Here is a 21191-nt window from a genome sequence, read left to right as displayed (position 1 = left end):
ACACTGTAGCTTCTCAAGGACATTGAACCTACTTAACTTTGCATTCCCTAAACCCTTGGCACCAGTGATTTCACATCACGGCTATTGTGTTTGCCAAATGAATTTCTATGTTATCAGATAATGGTACCCCAATTCACTAATGAGTAAGAACAATTCAACTTACCAACAGTACTGCCTTCAGAAGCACTGTCATTTTCACAAGAGAAGGAAATTCAGTGCCTGCCAAGTGCAGTAAAGGTCCATTATTTCTGACTAAGTCTGTGTGTGCAAATGGCAGCTACCTTTCTCAACAAAAATGGATGGAAGAATCAGGGAAGGTATTAAAGTCAGAGCCCAGTGTAAATTTGTTAAGGCATCATTCATAGGCAATTTGCTTGCTCTTCAGTTCTCTTGAAACCTGTGAAGTTAAAACATGCCTTCAAGTTATTGTTTTTTTCCACTTGCTCTTTAAACATAGGATGGTCCAACTTGTCAGACTGCCCTGTTGTTTACAAAGTCTTTCTCTGTACAAAAAACTTGACTAACCCTAATGCGTGCTGACTTCTATATTTCTTTTTCTCAAATCTCTCCTTGAGGATAACTTAGAGCTCTTTCAATTTAAATTTTGACATTTAGTGTAAAACTGTTTCCTTGCCAGGAGTACAACTCTCTAAGTCACATCCTTTTGTTTACCTTCATGATAGCAACTACTTGCTAAAACGCAAAATAAATGACCAAAAAGAAGGCACAGTACAGCAAACACACTGTACTCAGAAAAGCCCCATCTATCACTCTGAGCTTGCAGGAAAGTGCACCAGTGCTCCTGGAACGACCAATCTGCTTGACACTGGCTCAGTGTGCACTCTCTGGGAAGGACAAAATAGTCATGGGCTAGAAATAAATATACTACCATGGTGGAAAAAAAACAGACTATACCACCATGAACTGTTACACGCTATTATAGTTTGAACCTTGAATGCTCTCCAAAAAGTCCATGTTGCTGAAGGCTTAGTCCCCAGTCCATGTTGCTATTGGGAGGTGGTGGGACCTTTAAAGATAGAGCTTAATAGAAGGAAGTTAGATTATTGGAGGCATGCCCTTGAAGAGGATTGTATGACCTGGTTCTCTTCCTTCTCTCTGCTTCCTGGCCACCATAAAATGAGCCACCTGCTCTACTACACACTCCTACCATTACATACTGCCTTGTCAGGGACCCAAAAGCCATGGACCAAGAAACCATGGCTGAAACCAAGAGCCAAAATAAACCTTTCCTCTTTATAAGTTGATTATTTCAGGTATTTGTATGGTAACAGAAAGCTAAAATGCACTTTTTCAAGAAAGCACTTTACAGAAAATGGCAGTATGCACAGGAGGTATCGAAGGAGTATAAATATATGCTAAGAGGTATTCTGAAGTTCTTTTCATAAAGGGAAATGAAGAAGAGCTCGGATTTATGAGATGCATAACATTTTGTTTTGTTTTTTTGTGGTACTGGGAATCAAACCCAGGGCCACATGCATGCTAAGCAAGCACTCTACAACTGAGCTATATCTACAGCCTGAGATATATAATACTGTAAGATTTAACCACAGAATGCCTCAAGATTCCAAATCTAGTTTCTTTGAGAATTCTACATTAGAACAGGAACATGTGGTTAAAATTCCTTACAAATAACCCAGACAGCCCAGATAAAAATCAACTTTTTAGCTGTATTTCCGTCAATGAACAAAATAAAAAAAAAAAAAATCAGAAACTGATATAATATTAACCAATCCTTGTTGCTGCAATTTCCTCAAAACCAAAATACAAAAGCAAATTAACTGAATTTATAATAAGCAACATACACTGAGGTCTTGGGCTCAAAATTTTTTGTTTCTCAACTATTCAGATTTATTGAAGAGTTCAAATTTCCTAAATTCACCCCAGGCATCAATTCAGTAAAGGATTTCCCCTCATATAGTTTTAAAATTTCCCAAACTTATCCATTTCCAAGGAGGATGAGGGTAGGAGATATGACAGGCAAAGCCTAAGCCTAGGGAACCCTCTTCTACTTCTGAAAATCCCTCCCCCCCACTCCACCCTCAGGAACCACAAGTCCTTATCCAGATACAGCTGTCATCAGGGCTTCCTGATAAGTAAGAGCACGGATTCATTAACACTAGTAGAAGGCAAGACGATCCACAGATTGGTTTCTGAAGCTCAACCAGCAGCTCATGTACCTGCAAATAATAGGCTCTCATCAGTCATCCCAGGTCAGCGGAAGTGGAGTTACTCCACCTCACACCCATGAAGAATCAAGCTGTTGAAGGCCTCTTTGTAACTACCACCACAAAAAGTAAAGCAAAAAGACGGGAGCTAATGTCCTTCAACTTGAGTTTTACTAATGCAAATGCATTATTAAACATCTAAAGATACGCAGTTATCTTAGAAAAAGTAAAAAGTTAAATGCTTTTAAAATGTTGAGAGAAGGAACTTCGCTAGCCTAAAACTTTAAGAAAATGGACACTTCAAGAAGTGAAATATGACAAAATACTGGTTTCTTATCTTAAAAAACATTCTGAACGTTTGTAATTAAACTATAATATCATGGGCCGGGTCGCGGCTCAGTGGCAGAGCGCTTGCCTGGCATGTGTGAGGCACTGGGTTCAAGGAACAATAGAGAATTTTTATTTCCCCCACAGGAAACAACAGGGGAAAACTCTTTGAAGTAGGTACATAGATTTTAATATTCTCTAAATGTGGCTCTAAAGCATTTTATTAAGAATTAAATGAGCCAGGTGCGGTGGTGCACGCCTGTTAATTCCAGAGGCTCAGGAGGCTGAGGCAGGAGTATTGAAAGTTCAAAGCCAGCCTCAACAACTTAGCAAGGTCTTTTAGCAACTTAGTGAGATCCTGTCTCAATAGAAAAAACTAAAAAGGGTTGGGGATGTGGCTCAATGGTTAAGTGCCCCTGGGTTCAAACCCCACCACCACCAAATAAATAAATAAATAAATAATGTTTTGGGAAGGGAGAGGAAAGGCTTCATGATTGGGTTGAACTCTCCACTGTGAAAAGGAACCAAGTATAAGAAACTTGAGCAGGGCAGAAAAGCCATGTGTCTGGAGTATGGGAAAGTAACTGAAAATGGTAGAGGAAGGCAGGGAACAAGACACAAAGGGCATTAAAGTCACACAAGGAATTTGGATTTTATTAAAATTACTACAGAAAATTACACACCAGTTCTAAACCTGGGAATGACAAAATGGAATCTGATTAAACATAACCATTTCTTATTCAGAACATAATACATTTTCAAGTAGAAATAATGTTACAAATGGTAGTGCTGCCATATTGCTTCTGTGCCTTCATTCAGTTATAATTTATTTAGTATTTGTCCTATGCCAGGTTGTATACAAGGTACTGATGAAGAATAAAACAGGCTCTCAAACCCTGAGCTCAGTCTGATAGAATAAATAATTATGATTGGAATATTTCTAAGAGTTAAATAAAATGCTGTGAGCGCCAAGGGCAAAGGCTGGTTTAATCTGGCCTGGGAGAGTCCAAGAAGGAAGACTTTACAGAAGCTCTGAATCCTAGACAAGCTGTGATTTCTTTGATGGAACATCTCCCTAAGTGCTATCCTCAAGTGGCTGGTGGGATACCAGAAAACTCAGTTGCTGAGACTGACCTAGAACTTAAGATCCTCCTGTCTCAGACTTCCTAGTTGCTGAGTTTACAGGTATGCACCACTGTGACTGGTACCTTAGATACTTTTTAAAAACTCTCGGGTTTCTCTGCTTCCTGACCACATCATGAACAGAGCAGCATTCCTTGGCTGGGCTCTTCCCCAATGTTTGCTGCCTCAGCTTGAGCCCAAAGCATTGGAGTCAGTTGTCTCTGGACTGAGAACTCTGAAACCATGAAATAAACTTTTTCTCTCTTAAAAAATAAAATCAGAGCCGGGTGCAGCGGTGCACACCTGTAATCCCCACAACTTCAGAGGCTGAGGCAGGAGGAGGGAAAGTTCAAAGTCAGCCGCAGCAACTCAATGAGACCCTAAGCAACTTAGCAAGACCCTGTCTCAAAATAAAAGGAGAGGTTTTTTGTTTTTGTTTTTGTTTTTGTTTTTTTTAAGGACAGGACAGGGAGGGGGGGCGGCTGGGGTTGGGGGGTTCAGTGGTAGAGTACTTGCCTAGCATGTGTGAGGCACTGGGTTCAATTTTCACCACCACATAAAAATAAATGCATAAAATAAAGGTCTATCAACATCTTAAAATAATATTAAACAAAAAAAGGACTTGGGGATGTGGTTCAATAATTAAGCACCCTGGGTTCAATCCCGAGTACAATAAATAAATAAATAAATAAATAAATAAATAAATAAATAAAATATGGTTCAATAATTAAGCACTCCTAGGTTCAATCCCGAGTACAATAAATAAATAAATAAATAAATAAATAGATCTCTTCCGATATAAAAGTAATAATTTGGAACTCAATGATTTGCTAGTTAACACATTAAATTGGATATCAACAAGAAAAACTTCAGTTATTTTAACAATTGCTAAATTTCTCAACCCATCTCATGTCATTCCACACATTTTTGTTTGTTTTGGTACTAGGGATTGAACTCAGGGGCACTTAACCACTGAACCACATTCCCAGTCCTTTTTTGTACTTTATTTAGGGACAGTGTATCAATGAGTTGCATATGGGTCTTGATAAATTGCTGAGGCTGGCTTTGAACTTGAGATCTTCCTGCCTCAGCCTCCCAAGCCTCTGGGATTACAGGTATGCACCACCACCCCAGGCCTACACTTTTTTTTGTTGTTTATTTTGGGGGGTTTTCTTGGTGGCACTAGGGATTGGATCCAGGGGTGCTTTACCACTGAACTACACCCTGACATCCTTTTTATTTTTTATTTTGAGACAATCCCACTAAATTGCAGAGGTTGGCTTCCAACATGGTATCCTCCTACCTCAACCTCCCAAGTAGCTGGAATTACAGGAATGTTCCACCAAGCCTGGCCATCCCACTTTTGACTGCCAATGGCCCACCTTCTCTTATCTAAGACCCTCTTCCAAATACCTTCTTAGAACAGAACTCAACCTTCTCCTACAAAGCAGATGCTTTCAACTTACTCTATCTACCCCCAAATCAGATTAGTAATTAACCTTTCACTTAACAAAGCAAAAACATCAAAAATGAACCGATGCATGCAGCGCTGGATACCAAGTTAAAAATGCCACCTTACAGCCTCTCCATGCAGCTAAGTCTTAGGCTCACTGAAGTTATTCAACTATCAAACCACAAAATTCAACAGGGACTTAATATCATTTAACACAATAGATAGACTATACTTTTTGCTCTTAAAGTCCTAGGTGATCACCTGAAGGCAAAGAGTTGAATAAGTTTTTTACAAACATCCTCCTGAATAAAAGAGACTAGAAGAATAATTATATACGAATTCTCAGCTGCCTCTGAGTTATAGGAAAAGGTTTACAATAAAACTTGTTAAAACTTCTGTGGTGAAGTCATATAATTTTTCTATAAATAACTTGTCTTTGTACTTATTCTTCCTCCCACTTTTGAAAAGTTTACACATGAATTTACAACAACCTGACCACATCCTTTCTATTTTAAATAATTTTCCAGTGGGGCTAGAATCAGTTGAAGAATGGTAGAGTCGAAACCATCAAAACCCCCCTCCCTAAAGTATAAAGGTTCAAAATTTCCCAGGAAACAAAATTCCCAATTTCATCCAATTTAATAACTATGTATCAGAGAAATACTTTTTTCAAATATAAGACACCCTAGTTAGATAACAAATGTACCATTTACTATTACATTTTTTTTTGTTCTCACTTAAGTTACTCTATAATATTGGTTATCAGCTAAACTACTCCAGAAAATAAAGTTTTGGGAAGTTATAAGGAAGTTTTAATGTAAAAAATACTTGGCATTCAAAAAACCTATCTAAAAGTCTTCTGTTTTGTATACTGTATTCATTTAATATGAACATAACATGAATTCATAATTAAAAACAAAGGACAGTTCACCTTCCTACCTACTTTAAAGTAAAATGACATGTGATGCTACATCACCATTTCATAGCTAACCCTGTTGTAGTTATTATTGTGAAAGCAAAAGTACCTGACAGATGCAGTAAGATTGTGGATATTAAAGGGAAAATCAGCGTTTACAAAGAAACAAATATAAAAAAGAGGAAATTCTTGTTTTTTTTGTTTTTTGTTTAAGGTAGTAGGGACTGAAACCAGAACCTGTACATGCTAGGCAAATGCCCTACCACTGTCCTACAGCCCCAGTCTTTCTAATTTTATTTTGAGACAGGGTATGACTAAATTGCCCTGGCTGTCCTCAAACTTGGGATCCTCCTGCCTTTGCCCTCTAAGTAGCCTGAATTACAGGCATGTGTCACCACACCCAGTTAGGAAATTCCCTCTCATGTTTGTTTCTTATTTTGTGTCTCTTTAGTTCATCTATTAAAGATTTAACAAATTTTAAATAATCTGATAATGAAAAACCAGAAATCTAAAAATAGTCAAAAAAAATAAAATAAAATGGTAGCTCTACAACAGCTAAATCATCAAAATACACTCTTGGCTAATGGTGCTATAAATGTGGGTACAGTAGAAAAATCCAGCTTAGTTGTTGACCCATCAACTGGTTGTTTAACTTAAACAGAGAAAGAATTCTTCAGTGAAATAATTTCACAAAAGAAAACCTTTGAACTTTGTGAACTATTCCCCCATATATCCCTAACATAGGAAGGACTTCAGACTGTTCCTAGTTTCCATCATATGCACTTCCTTACAGTAAAAAACATAGGCCTTTGTTAGAAACTAACAAAATAAAAATTCACTTACACTTTTAACTTCTTTCCTTTAGCAGTAGAAACAAGAAAGAACAGAAAGGCTACATTAAAAGGTATTCAAGAACTATAAGTAAATTGCTGCATACTTGCTTCAGTTGGATAATATTAAAAAAAAAAAAAAAAAAAAACTTTCCCAAATTGAGGTGTAATACAAAAGAGCATCCTAATCATTTTGAAACTCTTGTAAAAATCCATACCTTATAATTTTTAGCTACCTTATTTCCTTTTTAGAATTTTAACGATTTGATAAACAAGATAAATATCCTGCATATATAAATCGAGTTAATGACTATCACTTAAAAAGTTCATTAAAAACTTTATACCTGGGCTGGGAATATGGCTCAGTTGGTAGAGTGCCTGCCTCGCATGCACAACGCCCTGGGTTCAATCCCCAGCATCAAAAAAAAAAAAAAAAAAAAAAAAAAACACTTTATACCCACATCCTTAATTCACTGAACCCCCCAAAAAATCAATTTTCATTCAATTTTCTCAAAAATCCTAAGGGTTTATTGTTGTTATTTGCTTTTTGATAATGGGGGTTGAAACCAGGGACACTCTACCCCTGAGCTACACCACCCAGTCTTTTTAAAAATTTTTATTTTAAGACAGGTCTCCCTAACTTACTGAGGCTAGCCTTGAACTTGTGATCCTCCTGCTTCCTTCTCCTGAGTTGCTGGGATAACAGGTGTGTGCCCGGAGACAGGGCAAACAAGAAATTAATTTAACTACTGACACTTTAAACTCTGACTTGTTGGGAAATTCCTGATTCATCCTTCACACTTACTCTCTACAAATACACCTGTATTCCAAATATGGTTAGTAACATAATAATACAATGTCTGTGAACAAAAGAACTCCCAAGAACCACAGATCCAAATCTGCTAAAAAGTTACCTTCTGACTACAAAGTCTCTCAGGTCAGAATGTTAAGTTATTCTAGATACTAAAAACCCTAACAGTCATTATAAAAGCACAGAATCATGATGAAAATGACCATAATACCAAGTTTACATAACTGCTGTCCTTGAGTTTAATTAATATTGCTCCCCTTTCGGCTTCTAAAGGGTCCTGTTCTGTGGCAAAACTTGTCTATGGTGTTCGAAGTCAGGATAGTGGTTGCTTTGGGAAAGGGACAGGTATAATGAATGGAAGGGACTCAAAGGGAGCCCTCTGGGGGCCTGAAAATGTTCTATGTCTTGATCTGAATGTGGTTATCAAGGCATATAGATACATAAAAAAATCTTTGAACTATACTCTTAAGATCTTACCATAAGTTATACCTCATGGAAAAAATAATTTCTTAAGCATACTAAAATACATTTTTAAATGTCTTTATTCAAATAAATCACAAAAATTTAGAATGGACACCAAGGTGCATTTTATAAAGATGCACCTTCATGTGGAACCATTCAAAACACTTATTTTTTAACATCTTTCATTTTTAAAAGTCACCAAATTTTAGTAGCAAAAGCACACAGAAAGATATATTTATCCTAATTTTGCAAATGAGTAAAATCAAAATCCACATAGGTTTAGAAATGTACCCAAGATAAGGCAGCTAGTCAATGACAACGGTAGTCACAGAACTGTTTCCTGTTTCTGGCCACTCCCGTTTCCACCGGGCCGTTACTTTTCTGAAACTGCAAACAAATCTGAACTCTGAGTGTACCTGTGGCCTAGAAGGACTCAACATACGACTCCAAACACCAGTTAACAGGCCCCAAAGTATACACGTGTAGACACACTCATCTTCCTCCAGTCTCTCAAAATGATAGGTAAGTTAACAGTTTGTACATTTTACTTCAGATGCCATAAAGTTAAATATGACATCTTTAAAAGGTGGTTGAGGAGAAGACATACGCAAATAGTGTCAAAATGCACCTTACTTCCTTTCAAATCTCTGATGGTTACTTGGTTCTCAAAAAGATCACTGCCGAGGAGGGCTATGCATGCATACACACACACACACACACACACACACACACACACACACACACACACACACACACACGGGGCCATTAACCAGCACTGCTTTGAGTAACCCGCTGGGAATAGCACCCACCAAATAAAAGCCAGTCTTAAGACCAGAGCGTCCCACCCCACTCCCAGTGCAAAGCAAGAGCTACAGATGACCTGTGGCTGATGGCTTAGTTTTAGACCCCACTCGACCAACTGACATCTTGGGAAAAACTTAACCCAACGTACATTCTTTCCGCGGGAATTTATGTTCTCACAAGGCGTCTCTGCTCCGCATAGAGAAGGCCTTCTGATTCCCAGGACATTCTACTCGCCTCTACACTGCCTCCTTTTCTGTATCCAAAATCAGACTTCAAGAACAGAAATTGAAAGGGTCACGGACCTGCGGAGTGCCTCGGGACCCTGACCAGGTCCGCGAGGGGGTCGGCCAGCGGCGCCTGGCGATCTGCAGAGCCCGAGAGGCCCGCTCACTTCACAACGGCGGGCTATGCAACCGGTTGCGGCGACCGCTAGACGCTCCGCAACCGCCTGGGCCCTCCGAAGTTCCGACCCGCGGCGCGGGCGGCGCGCCCAGCCCCTGCTGCGGGTTCGCGCCCCGCCCGGAGCGAGCCCGGGGGGCGGGTCCGCGGGGGCTCGGCGGGCGGGAGCGCGGGGCGCGCGCGGGGAGGGGCGCGCGGGGGGCCCAGTGCGCCGGGGAACTTGGGCGTCCGCTGCTGCGGCTACCCGACCACTTTCCTTTCACGCCTCCTGGGGGCTGACGCGCGCTGCGCTACCGGCCCGGGGCCGACGGCCGCCGCCACCGCTCACTGCCGCGGCGGGTGCCAGGCGCGCCCCTGTAGCCCGGCCGACCGGCGCGCGGGACCGCGCGAGGCCGCGCGCGGGCGCCGCGCTCCCCCCTCCCGCCCCCGCCCCCAACGTGCCGCCGCCGCCGCCCGTTGGCGCCTCAGCCCGCGCACCCGTCGCCCGCCAGCTCCCGGCGGTTTTCCGTTGGCAAAGTTGCGCGGCCGCTTCGAGGGGGGCGCCGCGCAGTCTCCCGCCCCGGCGCCGCCGCCGCCCCTTCAGGCCGCCGCGCGGGAAGGCCCAGCCAGCGGCCCCGCTTTTTTACCTGCCGGGAGTTTTCGCGCGCGCGCTCGCTCTAGCGCTCGCTTTTCCCCCTCTCGCGCTCGTTTCTTTCTTTCTTTCCTTCTTTTTGCTCGCCCGCGCGGGCGCTTTTTCCGCTCGCGCCGCCCGCGCTTGCCCGCTCGCGCCCTCCTTCCTGCTGGGCTCGGCGGAGCCGGGCGGCCGGCAGCTCTCCCCGCCCCCCTCCACCCGCGCTCCGGCGGAGGCGGCGGCGGCGGCGGCGCTCCGCGCTCCGACTCATTCCAATATGGCACGGGCGCAGGGCGCATGCGCCCGCGCCCCCCCACCCCCGCCCCGGCTCCGCGGTCCTCCCGGCAGCCCGCGCCCCTCGCGCCGTGCGCGTGGCGCCCCCGGCCCGGCCTCCCCGCGCCCGCCGGAGCGTCTGCTGGCCCGGCCCAGGCTACGCAGGAAGCGAGGGGTAGGCGAGCTGGGGTGCTAGGGTCCAGCGCCTCCCGCCGCCCCCGCTCGCACGACTAGCCGGCACCTCTCCCAGGACGCCTGGGAGGCCGTGGCGCAGGGCACGAGGCGGGGGCCTCGGATCCCCGACGGCTTTATGGCGGGGTGCGGACTGGCCCCGACTGGGAGATGCGCTCTCAAGGACCCAGCGCATGTCCAGGCTCTGCTCTGATTCAGGAAGGAAGGGCCTACCTCGGCTTCTTGATCGAGCCACGGGGAACCCAGTGGAGTCCTGGGGGTCTTTCCTGGTGTCCCTGTCGGGATGAAGCGCGCTGTTGTAGCCCGCACGTGACCGCCCAGGGCAAGATGGCATTAACAGAGATACCGACCCAGAAGCGTCGGGATTCCAGATGGGCGCCTGTAGCCGCCTGAAGGCTGCCCCACGTCGGGGGTCCGGCGCGTCATTTTCAAGATCACGAAAGGCACCCAAGTGCCTTCTCTCTACCGAGTCCGACTCGGGCCTTTAGGCGCACCCGATGTCTCCAGGCTTCCCCAGAAGGCGCCCTGTAAATCTGAGTTTTTCTGACGAAGATGCACAGGACAGTTGCCGAATTTGAGCGAGAGCTCCGCGCCCTGGTGAAATCAGGAGCTCAAAAGGTAGCTGCGTCAGCCTCGCAGTCCAAGGTGCCCACGGGCGGCTACGTTCCTTACCTCGTCCCTTCCCCCTTGAAGCGAAGATGCACCTGGGGGACACACACACCTGATCAGGAAAGTTCCCCCAGAAGGGAGTCCTGGCGCCAGTGAGACCGGGAGTGCAGTACTAGACTCCGGAACCTTGGTAGAAGATCTCGGTCAAGACGCTGATGGCTCCTGCCTTTCAGGGAGAAGGAAGCGCCCTCACCGCAAGAAGTTCTGGGTTACCCGCAGTGTGCCAGACGCGGGCTCAGTCCACCGTTCACTGATTTCAGCGGCCCTGGCAAATATCTCACTTTACAAACTCGCTCAAATTCACGCTGTAGGCTGTATTTGAATCCAGATTCTTTTTTTAAGCACCACTGAAAAGACAATATGACAACCAGTGAGCGAGAAAGAGAAGTAAAAAGAATTAAGTATTCAATCATTTCTATAGAATTTGACTTTTCAGGCAGAAAACCTTCCGCATAGTCACACAGTTATAACCACACATTTTCATTTGTGTGCTTTCATTAACATTTTTCGTTTGTTGACATAATTCATTTTTAGGGAGTGCAGGTATCCTTATACATCCACTTAATGTCCTGGTATAGTATATTTCGGGGGTCGGGGGGGTTGTGGTTGTTTGCCAATATATCCTTGAGTTCTGCTCATGGGACGCATTTCCTGGGACTGGGAAAGCTCCAGGTGGAAAGCCATGAGCGGCTGAGAGCGGCGGAGTGATTTTGCTCCACCAGTGACTTTGACTTTCCCAAGAAACTCCACCATTTATTCTATCGCCTTTAAGGAACAAGTGTAAGGGGTTTAATACACGTTTCTAAGTATTGAGTGCCGTCTTTTCTCCCCTACATTAAGAATATTTATGGATATTATAAGGTTACCTTACTAAGCATTTTTTAGGTGACAAACTTTCAAAAAATAAATGCATTTATTATCATCTTCAATCCCGTTTTTGTGAATGATCTGTTAATAACCATTTATCTATTGGGGCCTCACACCTCTCCTAACTTTGAACAATCTTTTTTTTTTTTTAACAGATATTACTCCTTTGTAATCACTTGCACAAATATTTCCAATCTTTTGTTTTATTCTAAAGTTCAATCTGTCATTTGTGAATTTTTTTCACTCAATACTAATGAAGTAAGCTTCCTTCCACCCATCTGATAGTTCATTTTTTGCTAGTTTTGTACTATTTCATTTCATATTTAATTCCTTGATGACTATATGCTGAATTTATTTTGCTTTATTTTGGAGTAAAATGTGGATTTAACACACTCCCCCTGTCACCAGTTGTTATTGCTTATGCAGTCACCATTTATCAAATAATTCTTCTTTAGATTTGTTTAGTTAGACCTACTTTTATGCTAGGTTTTTGATTTTGGTTGGTATGTTTTTAAATTCTCCATTTTCCTTCCATAGGTCTTGGTTTGAGCAAAGACTACATGGGCATAAATATTGGCTCTTTGAAATAGGTTTTTACATCTGACAAGGCCCAGTTCCCACTCAGGGGGGTCTTCTTTTTTCTGAATATCACTTGATATTCATAATGGTTCATGTGTTCATTCTCATTTTAGGATAATCATTCCACCTCCTCACTCCTCATTGTCTTTGGATAAACCATTCAGGTTCAACACTGGGTAACCCTGTGACACTGGCAAGTTGCTACCCTCTCTAGGCCTTACAGTCTTGATCTATAAAATAGGGATTGGAGTTAACACCTGCCTCATTAGCTCAATGCCTGGCACATAGTAAAATGTCAACTATTGGGAAAATTTGAATCTTTGCATGGTGTTGCATTATCTAGCAACTAGTTTAAATGCATCAAATATTCTATAACATTTCATTTTTCCAACCAGGACTTGTGCTGTCTTTCCATTTTTTCCAATATTGTAGAACTCTCAGACAGAAGCCAGATCCCTTGTTGACTCCAGCCTTCCTCCACAGTTCCCAAAGAACCACAACGAATAGTTGAAAACTACCATTTGAGTGTCTGCCTTATGCTGGGCCTGTGTGTGTGTGGGTTGTAGGTGAGCATACCTTGCAGCATCCCTTAGAATAGGCCATACATTCCTGTGAACAAAGAGCAAACTAGGAGCTTCCAGGACATCCTTAAAGAGAGCAGAGCTAGGCCACAAGCCAAGGGTCCAGCTCCTCAACTACTCGGCTACTGGGAAATTTGGCTTTGGGATTGTTGACAGAGAGGAGGCCCCCCAGAGAAGCATGGAGCCAGAAGTAAACTAGGGAAGACTGACCTCTTATCATGACTCTCCCTGCCTAAAAGCCTTCCTAGACTTTCTGATACACCTTGTGTAAGCCCAAAAACCTCACTTTGGCCTGTATGACTGGCCCTGCCCACCCTCCCACTAACCTGTCCTGCTCACCTAACTTGCCAGCTGCACCTGCCTTCTTTCATTTCTAGGGAGCATGCCACAGTGCTTCCCACCACAGGGTCCACACACCCTCCATCTCACCTCCTCACCCACCGTCATGTACTTGACACCTGCAATACTTGTTTAACAAGGTGGACTCCTCAGGATTTTGCCTTTCCCACCTCATCTTTCTCTCTTTCTCTCTTCCCCATAGTTGTTTTTATAATTTATGCCTGCATCTGTTTGTCATTGTTTGGATCCTGTCCCCCTCTCTCATCTCTAACTCCACAGATAGACATCAGTTCCCATAAAGGGCAGAGATGTGCCTGACTCATTAAACATCAACCTGGCCTTTTCTCCAAGAAGCAGTACTGGACAAGAGAGTGGCCAGAAGGTCAACTGGCAGCATCCAAGGCCAGAGGCTGGCATACCTCTTAGGCTCCTGGCCATTGCAACTTGATCTCCACTCTATGGGGTGAAGGTCTTAACACCTTGTCCTCACTGACTGAGGGGTCCATATTTGACTATCCCAAATGAACTCCTGTTCCCTGAAACTTCACTTGGTCTTCCCAAGCAGGCCTTCTTCTTGATAGTGAGTGTGAACTTTGGACTTAATACTGAGTGAGAAAGAGGGACAGGTCTGGACCCTGGAGACTGGCAGTGCCATTGGTCAGGGCATCAGGCTGTCTTCAACCAAAGAAGAACTTAATTAGGTTCCTAGAACCTGCTGTGCCCTGTCAATAATCAGTATCCTTCCCTTGTCACTGAGCGACCAGTTCCCTTCAATCGTCCAAGTGAGGCAAGTCATATAATGTCTCCTTGGGGCTAGTTACCCCAGGGAGCAGGTGATTACCACCAAAAGGCTCTCCTTACCCCACGCTACTCATTTCTAAGGCCCAGCTGGTTATGCTGGTCCTACTGTCCTGGGAGTATAGGCCACTGCTATATGACCTCCCAGTACTTGTCCTGCTCCATCTCTCGTCTTGGGTCCTGCAAATCCCATGAAGCATCCTTCTCTCCTACACCATGTTGTAAAGAAAAAGCAACGGGATTGGAAGTAGCTAGCTAGCTTAAGGTCAAGTTCGGATTCAGTTACTGCTTCTCTATGAGACCTTCTGTGGGACTTCTTTGGGGACCCTTCACTTCTCTAGATTCAGTGTCATTATCTCTGTAAAACATGACTGAAACCACCTACCCTTTGAGACTTTGAGAATTCAAGGACAAAATGTTTACAAACCCTCTTTGCAAGCTGCAAAGCATTTTAAGAAATAATTGGCCTGACCTCAAAGTCACCTCCACCAGGAAGTTGCCCAAGATCACTTCACTTCCTTCTTTGTCTTTCCAAAGAACTTAGCTTCTTCCCCTGCCTCCTGCCCTGTTATTTGCCTTGGGACAGGCACAGGCCCAATCCCATATTCTATCCTTGAGTGTTGAAACCCCAAGACCACGCTCTATACATTTCCAGGAATCCCCTTTCTGCTTCAATATCCCTCATTTCCCAATTCAGAGGTGTAAATAAATTAATAGCTACAATGTTTCCAACTTTGTATTATTGTATTGCCTTTCTTAAACTTTCTCAAGTCTTTAATGTCTTATCAGCTAACAAGAGTTCACAGGTGCCTAGTGGTGTAGCTCAGTAACAGATCACTTGCCTGACACACACAAGTCCTGAGTTTGACCCCCAATACACAAAACAAAACAAAAAGAATTTGCAAGCACCAAGAAAGTGACAAGGACATTGAGCTAGGCATGGGAAAAGAGGGGAGCAGCTCTTTGTGTTGGGGTTTCTCTCTGGGGTGATGAAAGTGTACTAAAATTAAATAGTGGTAAGGGTTGCTTAACTTCCTTAATACACCAAAATGGATGGAATTGTACACTTAGAAAGGGTTAATTCATCTGAGCACAGTGGTGCATGCAACTTAGGAGACTGGGGCAAGAGGATTGTAAGTTCAAGGGCAATCTGAAGAACTTAGAAAGACCCAGTCTCAAAATAAAATGAAAAGGGCTGGGAGCAGGGAGTAACTCAATGGTAGAGTGATTGCCTAGTATGTGTGAGACCCTGGGTTTAATCCCCAGTACAGAAAATAAATAAATATATAAACAGAGATGAGTTTATGGTATATGAATAATATCTCACTTAAATTGTATGAGAAATGTATACAGTGACTGTTACCGAGGACACAAACTGGTAGCTCTTTTATCAAATGTAGTTCGTATGGTTCTTTGCTTGTCCAGAACCATGAAATGTTTTTGCTTTTGTTTTTTGGTTATCCGGGATTGAACCCAGGAATGCTTAGCCACTGAGTCATATACCCATCCCTTTTTATTTTATATTTTATTTTGAAATAGGGTCTTGTTAAGTTTCTGAGGCTGGCTTTGAACTCATGATCCTCCTGCCTCAGTCTTCTGAGCCACTTGGATTACAGGCATGACCACTGAACCCAGCCAGAACAGTGAAGTTTTTTATAATACTTTTTTTTTTTTTTTTTTTTTGCATTGCTGGGGATTTGAACCCAGGGCTTTGTGCTTGTGAGGCAAGCACTCTACCAACTGAGCTATATTCCCAGCCCTATAATACTTTTTTTAAAAGATAATTTACACAAAGTAAAGTGTATCCATTTTATACACGTATAGTTCTCTGAGTGCTGACAAAGGTGTACCTCTTGTAACTACCACCACAATCAAAATGCAAAGTGTTCTGTTACCCCAGAAAACTCCTTGAGACCCCAACTAGTGACACACCTGCCCACAGCTCCATAGATTAGTTTTGCCAGTTTTTTTTTTTTAAATCATCATAGAGTAGTATTTTTTTGTGTTTGTCTTTGAGATTCATCTACATTGCTATATATATCATATTATTCTTTTTTCTTTAATGTTAAATCACTTCTTATTTCAGGTTAAAATTTTTTTTTAAATGGACACAATGCCTTTGTTTTATTTATTTATTTTTATATGGTGCTGAGGATGGAACCCAGTGCCTCACACATGGTAGGCAAGTGCTCTACCACTGAGCCACAGCCCCAGCCCCTAGATGTTATTTTGATCAGAGAATGCCCAGGGAATAAATATTCATGAGTGCCCTATTATACTAGTCTTCGAAATATTATACCCATATCAGTGAAGTTTCAAGCTTATGTCCTTTGGTATGTTTATATCATATGATTCTACACACTATTTTTAGTAATAGGTTAGATATATTTTAAAACATACACAAAATATAGAAAAATATTTTTGGTATTGGCTATTGAACCCAGGGGCAATACATCCTCAGCCCTTTTTAAATGTTTTATTTATTTTTATTTTATCTGACTTTTTTTTTTTTTTTGTACCAATGATTGAACCCAGGGACACTCAACCACTGAGCTACATCCCAGTCTTGTTATTTTTTTTATTTTGAGACAGGGTCTTGCTAAGTTGCTGAGGCTGGCTTTGAACTCGAAATTCTCCTGCCTCAGCCTTCCGAGCCACTGGCATTACAGGTGTGCGCCACCATACCCGACCCTAATTTTTTACTTTGAAATAAAACTTGCAATTCTTCCCCTTCAGCCTCCCAAGTTGCTGGAATTACAGGTATATATCACCATTTTAAAAGGAAGAGATAAAGATAACATAAATACTGTTCTAAAATTATTTTTATTATATTTCATTTCCCTTCATAAAATATTATGTTAGATGATATTATTAAATGACATTAAATAAAATTATATTAATGATAGTAATGGTCTTTTGAATGACAGAAATGCGATAGGGGCTGGGTTTGTGGCTCAGTGGTAGAGCGCTTGCCTAGCATGCATGAGGCGCTGAGTTCAATTCTCAGCACCACATATAAATCAATTAATAAATAAAATAAAAGTCCATCAACAACTAAAAAAATTTTTAAAAAGAGAAAGGAATGTCATTGGAAAAATGTCTCTTCCACATTACTGAAGTATAATTGAGGTACAATAAACTACACCTACATAAAGTATACAATTTGTTTATTGTTGATATATGAATGTACCCAGGAGACCATCGCTATCATCAAGAATACAAATATTTTCATCACCTCAGAAGTTTCTTTATGTCTCTTTTAATCCATCCAGCTCATCCCAACCTATTACTGGTCTGCTTTTTGTCACCACAGGTTAGTTTGAACTTTCTAGAATTTTACATAAGTGGAATTATAAAATTGGTACTGGTTTTCTTTCTTGCTTGCTTTCTTTTTTTTTTTTTTTTTTTTTTTTTTTTGTGGTGCTGGGGATTGAACCAGTGTCTTATGCATGCTAGGCAAGCACTCTACCAACTGAACTATATCCCCGGTCCCTCTTTTTTATCTTTTATTTAGAGACAGGGTCTCACTGAGTTGCTTAGGGCCTTGCTAAGGTGCTGAGGCTGGCTTTGAACTCGAAATCCTCCTGCCTTAACCTCCTAAGCCACTGGATTAAAGGCATGCGCCACCATACCTGGCTAAAATTGGTACTCTTTTTGTCTGTCTTTGTTCATGGAACATAATTATTGCTAGATTCTTCCATGTTGTTGGTAAAAGTAGCTCATTCCTTTTTATTGCCAAGTAGTATTCCATTGCATGGATATACCATAATTTGTTTCTCCAGTCCCTTGTTGATGGGCATTTGGGTTGGGTCTATAGCCATTTATGCACAAGACTTTCTGTGAACATGTGTTTTTATTCCTCTTAGTTAACAGCATATGTATTATATACTAAAATAGTAATAATAAAACTATTAATACGAATGTAATTAATCATTAATTGTATAATATTATATACATATATAATAAATGCCTCATCATTAGTCATGTAATGAGCGATGCATGACTTATTACAGTTCTGCATCATTTAATCACTGAGACTTGTTCTGAGAAATGCATCGTTAGGTGATTTCATCCTTGAGCAAACATCATAGAGTGAACTTCCATGAACTAAGGTCTAGGCAATATAATCTCTGTCATATATACAGTCCATCACAGACTGAAATGTCGTTCTGCAGCACATGACTACATACATGTGTACAAATATCTAAACTCTCTCTGCCTCTCTCCTTTTCTCTAGTGTGTATGTCTTTCAATGAATGCCAACTTCAAAATGAGCAAACTCCCAGGATTCATCCTAGAGAGGCCAGTTTCAAGACTTAGAGGCCAAGTTGGGCTGAGGGGCTTACATTTGGACCAGGACACTGAGATTCCCTATGCTGTCCCAGGGTTCCTCTCTCTGATTGCCTACAGCCCAGCAACGGAGGTAGTAGAGAACAGAGCCATCTTAGGCATAGAGCAACCCCAAGTCCATCATGAGCTGCTTGGGGAGGCTGGGTGGAAGATTTGTGGAAAAGGATGGTCATTAGGCCCTTGGACCTGGCAGGGCAACCCCCACCCCAGTAGAAGACAGCATACAGGGAGATATGCGCATGGGCCACTGCTGGTAATCTTCTAGTCCCCTTCCTTCACACGGTGCCTGTTCTGAGTGCAGACCACAGTCCCCACCTGTCCCATGTCCTCTACCCCATTTCCTGCTTCTTTCTACTCTGTCATTTTTTTTCTTTTACATTCAGGTATAGCTTACATACTATAACTTAGAATATTGCTGTGAAACCATAGAACATTAGCAAGGACTTTTACTATGTTTGTTTAATACTTGTTATAGCTACAGGGCAGCTTAATCTCCCTGATTAACAAGAGCTACCTCTAGTCCTCCAACTTGTCCCCTGTAGTTACACTGAGTGTATTTGGAAGGAAAGAAATTTTTGCAAAGTAAAGACAAAATTAGGGAAAATGCCAATGGACTTTTCTTTACCCAATAACTCTGTACAAAGTGAAGTATGTTCAATTGAACCTATTTTTTTTTTCTTCTTGGTACTGAGAATTGATCCTAGGAGTGTTTTGCCACTGAACTATATTCCCAGCCCTTCCTTTCTTTTCTAATTTTGAGACACATCTCACTAAGTTGCTGAGGCTGACCTTGAAGTTGTGATCCTCCTGCCTCAACCTCCTAAGTAGCTGTGATTATAGGTATGCATTACTGCACCTGACTGTCACTGCTTATTTTTTAATTTCTGGGGTACATGACCTTTGCTTCTGATGGGTATTGCTCCAAAGGCCTTCAGTTTCCATTTTAATCTAGTCATTTTATCAGGTCTGCAGTGAAAAGTCTGAGGCAGTCACTTACCTTTCTAATCAGTTATTTTAGTCTTGAAATTTGGCTATTAACGCATGGTTGGTTGAAAGCAGGACACTGCACCTAAAGATGTCTGGAGATTCTTTTAGCTGTAAGATTTAGGTTTGAGCTACCAGCAAACTTGGTGATATTTCAGAGAAGGAATTTTCTAGCATTTTTCTAAGGGGCAGAGCCCAGCTAACTCATGCATCCAACCTTTGTTTCATTGATGCCTGCTGTGTGCCTGCTCTGACTGAGCCGCTGTTATTAACAGGACTGTGACAAGGTCCCCCAGAGGAGCTCCCAGCTGAGAGAAGCCCTCCTGGGGATGGGTTCAATGAGAAGGTGGTATAGAAAGGGTCTCTGTCAGAGAGAGGAGGCCTGATGTCCCCTTCTGAGCTAGGAGCACAGCAGCTGCGTCACTGCCTAACTCTACTTTTAACTATGGGGGCAAAGTTCCTTCTGCCCCTGGGCTTTGCTCTGGGCAGTGGGGGAATGGAGAAAAAAAATCTACAGACCTTCTCAGCACTTTTGTGCTAGGTTATGTGATAGATCTAGTATGGTTGGAGAGGCTGCGAAAACAGGCAGGTGGAGGTAGGGCTCCTCTGCAGGCAGCAAAGGTTTTGTCTGCCATTCCTAAGAGGATCCCAGCACCCAGAGGATTAAATAAGGACTTATACATTGAGGCCTTAGTATGGTACCTAAGTTATAGCTGGGACTCATCAAAAGTAAGTTCCTTTCTCCCTTGCTGGTTCCCAGAGTATAACTTGCCAAATGCTCACATCTGGTCACATCTGGCAGATGCTTCCCTTGCAGCAGAACTCTGGGTCACCGTCCCAGCAGTCACACCCACCTTCAGATGGGGCAATGAATGGGCTTTTTTTTTTTTTTTCAGTACTAGGGAATCCAGACGAGCTCTACCACTGAGCTACATTCCTAATCTTTTAAAAATTAAGAAATTTTTGAGTTGGGCATAGTGATTCACGCCTGTAATCCCAGCGGCTCAGGAGGCTGAGGCAGGAGAATCACAAAGCCAGCCTCAGCAACTTATTGAGGCCCTAAGCAACTCAGTGAGAACCTGTCACTAAGTAAAATACAAAAAGGGCTGAGAATGTGGCTCAGTGGTTAAGCATCCCTGGGTTCAATCATGGTATCAAAAAAAAAAAAAAACTTTTTTTTTTTTTTTTTTTTGAGACAGATTCTCACTAATTTACTGAAGTTCTGACTAAGTTACTGAGACTGGCCTCAAACTTGTGATCCTCCTGCCTCAGCCTTCCCAGTCATTGGCATTACAGGTATGTATCATGGTATCCAGTGATGGGTAGACTCTTTGAGGCAACCAAGGGTCTGGGGCAGGGGACCTTCTAAGGACAGGGATCAACTGAAATTCTCACACATTGCTGTTGGCAGTTTCTTATAAGTTACACATACACTTTCCCCAGGACACAGTCACTCCAAGAGAAATAAAAACCCATGTCCACACACAGCAATATTCAGAAATCTTGTTCATAATAGCCCAACACAGGAAACAACCCAGACATCCATCAATAAGAGACTAGATAAACAAGTGTGGGCTACCTTACCATGCAATGGGCCAGGTGTGGTGGCTCATGCCTGTAATCCAGAGGTTTCGGAGGC

General features: G+C 42.6%; 1 protein-coding gene across 5 annotated transcripts in view; it reads right to left on the bottom strand.

The window, feature by feature from the left end:
• Positions 1-10807, bottom strand: part of Sfmbt1 (Scm like with four mbt domains 1) — a 160133-nt gene extending 149326 nt beyond the window's left edge. Inside the window, exon 1 of one of the 5 annotated variants that reach the window (XM_047530992.1) lies at positions 10599-10807. Coding sequence is in view for 1 of the 5 variants with exons in the window: in XM_047530993.1 (XP_047386949.1) it covers positions 9937-10219 (283 nt within the window). In the remaining 4 variants the exon portion in view is untranslated. Of the gene's footprint in view, positions 1-9059; positions 9174-9213; positions 9354-9936; positions 10414-10598 lie in introns of those variants that run through there. The other 4 variants (XM_047530993.1, XM_047530989.1, XM_047530990.1 and 1 more) reach the window with 4 other exon arrangements.
• Positions 10808-21191: the final 10384 nt, after the last annotated feature.

The sequence above is a fragment of the Sciurus carolinensis genome, chromosome 17 (genome assembly GCF_902686445.1).
Source record: "Sciurus carolinensis chromosome 17, mSciCar1.2, whole genome shotgun sequence".
Taxonomy (NCBI): Eukaryota; Metazoa; Chordata; class Mammalia; order Rodentia; family Sciuridae; genus Sciurus; species Sciurus carolinensis.
The sequence above is the reverse complement of the archived record's forward strand: the minus strand, read 5'-3'. Positions and strand labels throughout refer to the sequence as shown.